This window comes from Sinocyclocheilus rhinocerous, unplaced genomic scaffold, assembly GCF_001515625.1.
Source record: "Sinocyclocheilus rhinocerous isolate Xijiao unplaced genomic scaffold, SAMN03320098_v1.1 scaffold4088, whole genome shotgun sequence".
In the NCBI taxonomy this organism is placed as follows: domain Eukaryota; kingdom Metazoa; phylum Chordata; class Actinopteri; order Cypriniformes; family Cyprinidae; genus Sinocyclocheilus; species Sinocyclocheilus rhinocerous.
Genome location: NW_015628314.1, coordinates 168,879 through 181,069, shown reverse-complemented (window position 1 = coordinate 181,069; position 12,191 = coordinate 168,879). Strand labels below are relative to the sequence as shown.

The 12,191-nt window shown below is 38.6% G+C and overlaps 1 protein-coding gene across 3 annotated transcripts in view; it reads right to left on the bottom strand.

The window, feature by feature from the left end:
* Positions 1–4,388: 4,388 nt before the first annotated feature.
* The window catches only part of zhx2b (zinc fingers and homeoboxes 2b), a 24,751-nt gene continuing 16,948 nt past the window's right edge, over positions 4,389–12,191 (bottom strand). For 2 of the 3 annotated variants that reach the window (XM_016548819.1, XM_016548820.1), the window contains exons 2-4: positions 9,197–10,210; positions 6,850–8,455; positions 4,389–5,463 (exon numbers count right to left, since the gene is read on the bottom strand). In XM_016548819.1, coding sequence (XP_016404305.1) covers positions 6,860–8,455; positions 9,197–10,039 — 2,439 coding nt within the window. In that variant the 5' untranslated portion in view covers positions 10,040–10,210 and the 3' untranslated portion in view covers positions 4,389–5,463; positions 6,850–6,859. Of the gene's footprint in view, positions 5,464–6,849; positions 8,456–9,196; positions 10,211–11,190; positions 11,224–12,191 lie in introns of those variants that run through there. The other variant, XM_016548822.1, reaches the window with a different exon arrangement.

Genomic DNA, 12,191 nt, shown 5'->3' with positions numbered 1-12,191 from the left:
GTTTCTCATTATTACGAGAAACTAAGTCATTATTACGAGAAAGTTTCTCATTTTTACAAGAAACGAAGTCATTATTACGAGAAAGTTTCTCATTATTACGAGAAAGTTTCTCATTATTACGAGAAGCTAAGTCATTATTACGAGAAATTTTCTCATTATTACAAGAAACTAAGTCATTATTACGAGAAAGTTTCTCATTATTACGAGAAACAAAGTCATTATTACGAGAAAGATTCTCATTATTACAAGAAAGTTTCTCATTATTATGAGAAACTAAGTCATTATTACAAGAAAGATTCTCATTATTACAAGAAATCATTATTATGAGGAATTTTCTCATTATTGCAAGAAACTAAGTCATTATTACGAGAAAGTTTCGGTAACACTTTATTTTAAGGGTTCGGAATTATGCATTAGTTAAGAATTAATTAATGATTAACTTGTTCACAATTAAGCATTAGTTAAGTAGGAACACACTAGTAATTAATGATTAACTAAACATTTTAAGGGTCCTGAATTATGCATTAGTTAAGCATAAATAAACTAGTAATTAATGATTAATTTGTTCACAATTATTGAATGGCACTTATGTAAGGGATAATGTACATGATCCCACTTATTACACGGCTACTTGCCTCACAAGTAAATAATTAGACACAAAATATTGATTTTAGTCGAAATATTTGAACGCAAAGCTTCCGTGAAGAGAAAATTTTCCTAGTAAGAATATAGCGCCGACTTCAGTTACCTGGATGAGCCTGTGTTATCAGCTTTTACCGGTTGTTATCAAGGGATAATAGACCTTGGAATGTCGCGAATGACCAATCAGAATCAAGTATTCCACAGAGCCATGTAATAATGAGTGATATTCAAGTTTATTGACCAGAATAAGCCAATAATTATGGCTCAACTGCCATTAATACAGTACTAATAGAACCAGAAAATACACCAAATGCAATATAAATTCACAAAAGACATCAATTTAATTCACTCAATGTAATCCGCATCTTTAGAATCCATACGATTGCGATGAACAGATCCAAATTCAAGTCTTTATTCTGAGATCTTCATCTCCATTCTCAGCAGCGAACGTAAACGTCAAATCCCCGCGTTCGTTATTTCTAAAGTGGCAAAAAGCTTGACACAGTGATATCAAACGCTTTTGACATTTTCGCAATAAATAAATTGTGATTACACTTGTTTGTTTGTTATGTTTTTCATACTGTGGGAATAGCGGCTCAAAATATCTTCTTAATGCTATATTGTTACTAAAATGGTCATTTTCGTACACATTTCTGTCCATTATGTTTTATATATTATTTTTATGTTCTCTTTATAATGGTTATGTTTTGGTTTCGAGGATGTGTTTATAGAGGATAGAACATTTAGTGGTAAAAGGGAAATTATACAGATATTTTATGATACATACATTTTAGCTGATACATACATTATAAAATTTTTTTAGCTGGAAAAACATAATAATGTTCATGTTTCAATGTTGCCAATATGTCCATATTGTACATTTCAGCATCTGTCCGAACAAACAAAAAGTATTGTGTCTGTAAAAGTTACCTATTAACAATAAGACCACTCAATAAGTGCCATAATTAAGTCAAATCAAGTCACCTTTATTTGTATAGCGCTTTATACAATACTGATTGTGTCAAAGCTGGAAAATAATACATAATACATAAAATAATAAATAATACATAATTAATATCTACATAATAAATGTGTATATAACTTTCCCTTTAGAACAGGGGGTCAAATTGCCTTTATTAGTACTGTATTAATAGCAGTTGAGCCATAATTATTGGCTTATTCTGGTCAATAAACTTAAATATCACTCAATAAGTGCCACTCAATAATTGTAAACAAGTTAAGGTTAAAATAGAGAACATGGTTTTAAATTCCAATGCAAAGAGTCAAATTAGAGTCATTTTGTGGGCGGAAAAAAAAAATCACTTTATTTGTAATGATATGGTTTAACCACTCGGTACCTGTTTGGCTCTTTAATAAATATACATGTATCTACTAGTCTAGTTTCTCAAAAGAGTATTGCAGCTCATACCTGCCTACTTATTTTTAAGTTTTGCATTTGAATAAATATTTAGACATGATTAGACACTAGGTTTTTTAAAATGTGAAATTTAAAAAGTTACTAAATTAAATCCTTTTTTAATTTTTAATGATACTCGTATAAGTGCACACAAGTGAATATTAATGAAAACAGGCAAATACTGAATTTAACCCATTTTTGACATTTCAGATCCTAAAAATGCACAAGCATAATACAAAAGCAGTCATTTTAACAGCACAATGTCATTTGATTTCTGTATTAGAAGTAACAAAATGCTCTGCTCAATACTCACCCGTTATCCTGCTGTTTATTACTCAACATCTGACATTAAAGATCATTGCATTCAGTACAATCTACAGTCCCCTTCTGATCCGTGACACAGAGCTGCCAATCTAACATAATAATGCTGCCATGTTTCTGAAGTCATTTTACCCTCCTGTAATTTGGCTCTGAAGCTCAGGTGAAAATCGTCATTTTCACCCCATTTCACAAAATAGTGGGTTACTCCGTAAATCTACATCCATTGTCTTTCTTCAGAAAAAATATCAACAAAATAAAAAATTCTAGTTTCTAAAATTTGGTTGATTTGTTGAGATTCAGATGAAGCTACATTGTATTTAGGTAATTAAGAGATTTAAATATTGGTCAGTTTTGAGAGTAGTCGTAGCGAGTGTAAGCAATTCTCAAAAAGTATGAATGAAAATGCGACACAGGCAAAACATCTGAAATCAATCTGCGAGTCCACAGGCCTTTTAAAGTGAAAAGTGAAAGTAAAGCTGACTGTTTCTCACCTGAACACATTCAGAATGATCTGTTCACAACATCAGACTCCATCAGGATCACCGACACCTGATTCCTGAAGAATACAGAATGAATCCATACCTCACTAATGGCACATGACTTACTGATGAACACGTGTGTGTGTGTGTGTGTGTGTGTGTTTAGAGTCATCTGAGGAAAGAATCCAGAACAACTGCAGCGTCTGACCTGCTTTACACACAGACTGTATATAGGTGACGTGAGGACACGGCGCAGCAGCACAACAGCGTCTGACCTGGATTTCACAGAGTCTCAGTGTCTGCTCCGAGTTTGAGTTCACGTCAGTCTGTCTGTGAAGAAGCCAGAAACAAATTCACCTTTAAACACTCTTCAACAAACAGATCTACACACACACACACACAGAAGCAATCACAGGTCACAGAAACATGCGCTAGGACGAGGATCAGCACTAGCGTCATTCTCAGCAAACAGTGATATTCACTACTGCTGTGCTTATATGATTGATTTTCATTATTTCATAGGAAAGCGTTACTGATGAACTATCAAGAATCATTTTCCCAGCCAACAACACAAGGCCAGTCTAACATCACTGATTAAAACACTGTTGGTGTTCCTCGTCAAAACAGAGCAGCCTTTTAAATATTGCTTGTAAATCTCTCATTATGCTATATTATCATTTGCTATATAAGTCTTTTAGTAACACTTTATTTCGATAGTCCACTTTAGACATTCTATTAACAGTAAGTAACTTTGCAACTACATGTCAACTAGCAGTTAGTAGAGTATTAGTAGACTGTCTGCTTAATATCTTCTAACACTTTCTTTGTCAACTTATTCTACTAACCCTAAACCTACCCTAACAGTCTACTCTGAGAATTAGTTGACATGTAGTTGACATGTAGTTACAAAGTTACGTATAGTTAATAGAATGTCTAAAGTGGACTATCAAAATAAAGTGTAACCTTACATTATGCCTACTTACCAAATCAAAAATATTGGCATGAATTATTCGATTGAATTGTACTTGTAGAGACTGCAGAGACACAAAACAAAATACAGGTTTTCAGAATGAGTGGCTTGTTATAAAATGTGTTGTCCTTGACGTTGGCTATTATTGGTCATTATTTAGAAATATCTGACCACTCAGAGCTGCGACTAATGCATTCCAGATAAGTTCATAAAACAAAGGGTCATAAATTAGCAGAATTGATAACTAAGTAGGTTTTAGTCCAATGCGATAACATGAACTAAATCGTCTCTGGGTGAACATGAAAACAAGCTCACCTTATAGCCCTGCACTTCTGTGTTGCACAACAGGTCAAAATACCAATGATTCTCATCACAGAGAAGCTGATTTTTACCTTTAAAGACCGTCTTACTGTGGTTAGTCAGCAATGGCACACCAAACAAAACCATACTGAGCTGAAGCACTGCACTACCCACAATCCTCCAGCCAGTGAAGAATCTGCCTCTCTGAAGAACACAGATCATGCGTTTGTTCAACATTATGAAACACATATTGCATAATCTTCTGTATTTGTGATGTAACATGTGAAATCTTATGTGCGTCTCAGCCCTCCGTCGTGACCCAAATCTGCCTGAGAGCAAAAACAATCAACAGGAAGGATTAAAGTGCTAGTTAACTCAAATTTCTAAATGTGGGGAGTTTTTATGCCACATCAGAGTTATGAATTTAGTTTGTTTTCAATACAGAAACATCAGACAGAAATATATATAATCATAAATATCTGCGAGACATTTCGGTCGCTCAGATTCATCACGATCCACTATTATGAGACTGAAGTGAATCTATGGAACAAAACGAAGGCAAAGCTTCATATGGACAATCGTACAGCAATGACATCTCAAACAAACTCCATAAATCTGGCTGCGTTTTATTGGATTCCAGCGGCGGTCTGTGTGTGAAGAGAGCGGTAGCGTTGATGCAGAGACACTACAGCAGAGAAACAGTTCATTACGAGTGAGCGTTTGAGTCCAAGATGACTGTGTGTAGTCTAAGATTGCAAACAAACCAGTTTAAACATCAGCGCTGACGTTTGTGTGTGTGTGTGTGTGTGTGTCTGTGTGTGTGTATGTGTGAGTGAGTGAGTGTGTGAGAGAATGTGTGTGTGTGTCTGTGTGAATCATGACTCCATCTGTGAGCACATTCAGCAGTGTTTTCTGTCAATAAAGTGTCCCGTCTGTAGCAGAAGAATCATATTTTGGGCTGTTGCATGTCATGTGTCCAGAGAATATTTCAGCACCTCGTGGTTTCTGGCATCTCCTTCCACAGACGGTTAGGAAATGTCCACTAAAAAACAGCCAAAACTTGTTCCCATTATAAAATGTAACAAAATATGCCATAAAAATGTACAGATCTGCAGACAATCTTCAGTAAAGGTATGTCTGCAAGTACAGATGCGCAGTGACTCCAGCGCACATAAGTTTTCAGTGCGTTCTGCATCCAAAACATACACACAACACTCACACAACGCTACAACAACATTCCCACAATGTTCCGTGTGAACGGAGAACGAGAGCAGAAGTAACATCAGTGGTTCCTAAAGCGCTTCGATGAATGACAGAGTCAAGCAGCTTCTCACCTGAGGAGGGAAAATCACAAACAGGTCAGGCAACAAATCCACATATATGTACATTTAATACAAGCTGTCACACACATTTCATCTAGAAAAATCTTTGATGTCGCCTCACCATCACATTCAATGACACACAAAGGAATGGTTTAAAATTCATTCAAATAGTACACGATATCCAAACATCATAATTAAATCTCCCACTGAAGAATGACCTCCGGTCATTGTTTTCCATTATTATTATTGTTTTATTCAAAAGAATGTTACAGGTTCAATACAAGTTAAGCCCCATCAGCATAATTTGGGAAATAATGTTGACTACCACAGAAAATAATTTAAACACGGTTTCAAAATATAGCCTTATAAGACTGAAACGTTATATACTTGCTCTCCTAGTATGTGTAAAGTTAGACTGTGATCTCTGAATCTGTCCTGACCATGTACAGTAACAGGTAAAACTCTAGCATGATACTTTACACAGTAACACTCGTGTACTCATTACATGTCATACCAAACCTGTATGACTTTCTTCTGTGGAATGCAAAAGAATATATTTTGAAGAGCACTGGGAACCAAACAATACTGGACCCCATTGACTTCCACTATGGACCAAAAACTGAGACATTTCTCAAACTATGATATTTTGTGTCTCACAGAAGTCATAGAGATTTAGAACAACATCAGTAAAAATTTTGGGTGAACGATCACTTTAAGTACAAGTTCATCTGCTCCAATAATTAACTTTTTGTACTAAATAATTTAAGTAAGGGAATGCTGGTGCATGTACTTATTTCAAGTGCTTTGATTTTAAACCAGATGGATGGTGTGTCTACACTTCCTTCCACTGTAGAAAAGTGAAGCCAAAACATCCAAGTATGGCTGCTGTCATCTTGCGCCGATGACATCATTTGGAGCCAGAGCCTGCACAGTAGTGATCGAGAGGTGCAGCCGTGATATCAAAGTCCCGCCCAAACTCCCACAGACCCTATCACAAGCTCACTATCATGACACCACAACTAATTTTTATAGCATCAAATAATTAACTACAACTAAACTTATTAGAAAAACGACCACTTGAACATACATCAGGGTGGTAAGACCTACCTAAAATGATGGCATCCATCTCTGAGAAAAATGTATATGAAGTGTAATTTAATTATTTAGTTTGGCTCATGTCCCATTCGTTTACATGGAGAGGATGACCTATGCTGCAGCCAGCCACCAGATGGCGATCAAAATATTTTGGCTTCACTTTTCAGGACGTGGGAGGCACACTTGTTTTAAACTCTAAAACCTGAATTGTATTTTTAACATGACTGAGGTTTCAGAGTTTTTGCCAAAGATTCATGACCACAACAGCATGTACAACACTGTTCCGTTCATCCTTAAACGTACCTTCCGTCTTCTAATCTGCGTCTGAGAGCAGCTCAAATGAGTTTCCACCATGGTCCTCTCTGCCCTCACCAATCGGCTCCCCATTGCTCCCCATGTGCTGACCGAGCATGTTACTGAACCAGTTTTCGAATTCTGGGCTGCTGGGTTTGGTGTTCTCTTCTCTCAGTGGTCGTTTTGTTGCGTCTGCATCCCGGCAGCTGTTCTGCTCTCCAAACATCTCCTTCTGATTTAGGATGCGGCTCTGCTGAGCTAGCCGACTATCTCTGAACCAGCGGACAAGTTCTGTGCGAGCTAACCACGCCTGCATCTCCAGATGCCTGAACTCTACAGGCGAAGGCCATCGGTTCTGGACAAAAACATTTTTGAGAAGGTTCACAGTCTTGCTGACTTGAGGCACAGGGCTGAAGGTAAGGGTGCCAGAACGTCTCTGAGCTCCATTGAGCAGAGTCTGCTGGGACTCCCGTTTAGAGCCCATGGAGTTCAGCAGGGCTTGTTCCAAATCATCTCGAAGAGCTCTGCGCTCCAAGAACCAGCTTTCGATTTCCTCTCTGGACATTCTAGTGGTGATCACGAGGTGCTCGACCTCACTATAGGACAGGAAACTGTTCCTCTGAAAACTCTCCTCTAGAAGCCTCATTTGTCCAGGACTCTTGTCCTTCACTCTCTCTAGTAGAGGAAACTGAGTGGGAACACAATGCTCCCTCAGAGCAAATTCAACATGTGACTTCTGGGAATTTATGGTTTCTTTTCCATTCTGACTACTGAAGCATGAGAACACTGGAGCAACTGATGGCTCTATAGACTTATACTGAAGGACTGGAGTTGGAGATAGGGACAGAGGCACGGCCGACAATGTCTGAATGATCGTTGGTCTACTCATTTGTGGGGTCGCCACAGCTGGTGCTAAGGGCACGGTTACACCATTACCAAACTTGTTTTTAGCAACGAACGAGGAGGCTGAAGCATGATTGCTCAATTGCTGAGCAATTACAGATCTTTTGAGATTGGTGGAAACTATGGGTGACAAAGGGAGTTTTTCTTTGGGCAACACTGAAGGAAGTGCCACAGGTATCTTCTCTTTGGATTGAACTATTGGGGGTTCCCCTTTAGATGGGACAAAATGTACTGGAACAGGTCTCTTCATGTCCGAGGCCACCAAAGAACCAGGGCTAGATGTTTTAGTCTCTGAAAGCCCAGGAGAAGAAGCAATACCGAGTCTTTCTGGAGGTGGAGCTGGTGGAGGGGGCATGCGCATACTCTCTTTGGGGTCTCCAGTTGGACGTTTGACCACTGAAGCCAAGAAAGAAGTTCCTAAAGGCCGCTTAAGTGTCTGTGCCTGACGGACTGCTGTAGCAATGCCAGGCGTACAAGTAGTGGGTGATCTGTCAGCTGTGATGTTTGATGCAAGGCTGGTCTGTCCAAATCCATGACAAGTAGCTGATTGTGCCTGCCCAGGGTTGTGTGTTTCACCAGCAGGTGCAGGCAAAACTTCACAGGTCTGGTGTGTGGGTGGTATACTGCCATTGAACATCTTCTTACGGGCTTCTTCTACTTCTTCAGGGGACCACGTGATGCCTTGCTTCAGTCGCTGAGTGGTGAACCATACCTTGATCTGGTTTCTACTAACCCTAAACCTACCCTAACAGTCTACTCTGAGAGTTAGTAGAGATGTAGTTGCAAATTAATGAGAATTAGTTGACATGTAGTTACAAAGTTACTTATAGTTAGTAGAATGTCTAAAGTGGACTATCGAAATAAAGTGTAACCAGTCTTTTTGTCAGCTTGTTTCATTTCATTTAGCAGAGTTTTTGTGTTTCTTTTTGGAACTAATTAATCATAGGCAATAAAACTAAATATTTTTGACAATGAAAAAAAGCATTATTTGTGGATAATTGACAATATTCAGTTTTTAATGGAAAAAAAATCATTTGTGAATAATTTTGGCAATATTCAGTTTTTGAGTGAAAGCAGCAATATTTGAGGTGCATAGATCAATGACAGCTATACGATCAATCAAAAGAAACACAAAACCAGAGCTGACTGAAAGAAAACAAGCCGACAAAAAGATTGAATCCAAGATTCGGTGATAATACAGCAAAATGAGTATGAACTTTGTAGGTGATCTGTCAGCTGTGATGTTTGATGCAAGGCTGGTCTGTCCAAATCCATGACAAGTAGCTGATTGTGCCTGCCCAGGGTTGTGTGTTTCACCAGCAGGTGCAGGCAAAACTTCACAGGTCTGGTGTGTGGGTGGTATACTGCCATTGAACATCTTCTTACGGGCTTCTTCTACTTCTTCAGGGGACCACGTGATGCCTTGCTTCAGTCGCTGAGTGGTGAACCATACCTTGATCTGGTCCTCAGGGTGCCTGGAAGCTGCAGTGAGCCAGGAGAGCTCTGTGTGGGTCGGATATGGGAATCTGTTAAAAGATGTGATCAGGGTAACATTGTTGTCCAATATGGGGTTGTACTTGGTGGTGTGAATAGGAACTGCGATTGTTGGAGAGGTACTGAGACTGGGAGGTCGCTGTAGCAGAGGCATTACATGACACATAGGCTCCGGAATAATGATGGTACCATTTACGCTCACTGCTCTGATCTCATCCTTCAGCACTGGACTGTCCAGCTCCTTCTCCACATCTAGGCCTTTATCCAAAATGCTGCTGTTTTCCATTGGTGTCTTTCCAGTGTCTTCACCTGCTGAATTGCTGGAGTCTAAAAACGGTCCCAAGTCTTTTATAGTGTCCTTAGCTTCCTGAATGGATCTATCATTCTTGCTCTCAATGGTTTGCTCCAGGATGCTTTGGCTATCCAGTTTGATATGCCTGACCTTAAAACGGCTCTCACCTGGGTGTTGCGCTTTATTATGGCATGAGAGGGACTCAAACTTGTTGGTACTGAAATTACAGATGGTACAAAGGTAGAGTGTACTGACTGGACTTTCAGACTGAGGGATCTCCTCATGATCTCTAATATTCAAACCCTGCTCCGATGCAGAACCCCACTCTGACTGGTCCTCTTCTTTATTGTTCAGTGACGTCCAGTTTTCGTGTGTTTTGAGTGGCACAGGTGAGTATCTGTTCAACACGGTCTCCGCTGAAACATCCATTTCCAAAGAGTCTTCTGCAGGAAAACTGGTTGCACGGTCACACATCACACAGGGGTTGAACGACTTCCTTCGGCTTGACATGGTGAGTATGGTGATGGTGGGCAGGGGATGGTCTGTTGAGGGAGTTTAGTGGAGAACAGGGGGATCAGAATGAAAACCCAGCATTTGGGCAGGTGGAAGGAGACGCTCCCTCAGGCAGGGAGCTTCAGTTGTGAAACTGGGTGTCATGGAGGCTCGTAACACAGAGCTCACCTGCACAGATACAGAACAATTATATTAGACTTCAACAGACTGAGGTCAATGACACCAGTCAGATCCTGTAATCGGTAGAGCACGGCACTAGCAATCCCAATGCCCTGGGTCTGATTATCATGGAACACGCATTCTGATTAAATGTTTACCCTGAATGCACCGTAAGTGGCTACAGATGTAAGTTTCTGCCAAATGTGTAATGCGTAAATGTTTTCTTGATTGTTTGAAATTAGAGTTCACTGGACTATGAAAATATACTGTAACTTTTCAGAACTGAAAAGTCCCCCAGTAAAAAAAAAAAAAAGGTCTATTGCTGCAAAAATATCTTTCTGAACTTACTGCTACTCATTTCACATGTGAAAAAGCATAAAAGTCTTACATGCAGAGCAGAAAAAACGACCCATTTAATGATAAGACTCAGAGATAAGGTTGAAAACAGTCATTGAAAAAAACTGAATTATGACTGATTTTGCTGAACAATAATTGGTGCTAAATATATACAGCCTATGTATAAACTTTAGGTGGACTTTAGGTCTGTCTCTCATTTTAAATACAAATTTTAGATTTTCTAGAACAAAATCTGAACATTGGAGGAAGCCAGGTTCAAAGTTCTTGTTTGATTTTGTTGACAAGAGTCAAAGGTTTTTCCAGAGGGGATTTTGGATTTCTCTTTTTATCACTCCAAAAATCAGAAATAAATCAGAAAAGAAAAATAATTTTCACTTGTTTTTTCACTGGAATAAAATGATATATGAACAAACCCCTACAGTAAACGCCTTCAAAATATAGATGTTAAGTACCAGAATCTGCAATTGCAGTGTGGTACAGGCTACAATTAAATAATAAACACCTCTGATGAACAAAAAAGCCTCACACTTTTCAACAGAGACTGAGGAGAGACTATGAGTTTGCACAGAAGGTTCATGAGTTCAGGCATTCCAGAAGCAAAGCCAACAGCTCAGCTAAGACAGAAGACTTACCAACAGCTTTAGCTAGAATCACAGACTGAGAGGAGAAAGAGAAAAGAAAGTTTCCAGTTGGCAGGGAAATGTGAAACAGGTTTGTATTAATTTGTAACTAATCCCAGGCGTCTGAGATCAGATGGAGGTGGCGCTCAAGGCCACAGGTCAATGAGACGATTCTGGAACACGAAGGAGATTCGACTGAGAATCCAAACACACACGGAGCCGCAGGACAATTCACATGAATACATTCATCACAGCAGCAGAACCGCAAATAGAGGACGCATTGTACTTCACACACACATCATCACGTTATACAAGCTATTTCTCATATGCAGCACATTTTCATGTGCCCATCATGTATGTCTTAAGATGTTAATCATATTAGATTTGTACATTCTTTTTCATTCAATGCTATGAGAACATTCAAAAGAGAAATTTGTATATACACTAAAAAATGCTGGGTTAAAAAGGGACAAACCCAGCTATTGGGTTGTTTTGAACCCAACCGTTGGGTCAAAACAACCCAATAGCTGGGTTTGTCCCTTTTTAACCCAGCACTGGGTTATATTTAACCCAGCATTTTTTAGAGTGTAGTCACATTCATGTCAGAGAAAATAATCTTACGTAACGCTGAAGAGAGATTCATAAGTTTGCTTACAGAATGTAAGGAACTAGTTGTTTTCTCGTGTATGTGGTATCTTCCAAGTAAAATAATTAACTGTAATAAACATTGTTCTTTAATGTACGAAAAGTATCAAATTTATTAAAATCACACCTAAGACTAATTTTGATCATACATACATATTTTATCTCAATGTAAGTTTCCAAATCCTGACAAAAAAAAAAAATCCTGCATAAATACAACAAAACAAACATTTCTTTCTCCAGTTCATGTAATGTTCAGTTTAAATCCTTTGTTTGGTCGGATAAATCCTATGCAGCATTTAGTTTGATACTTCTTAAACGTTGCTGCTGATACAAAACTTTCCATGCCTTGTCCCATTATATGCTTCCAA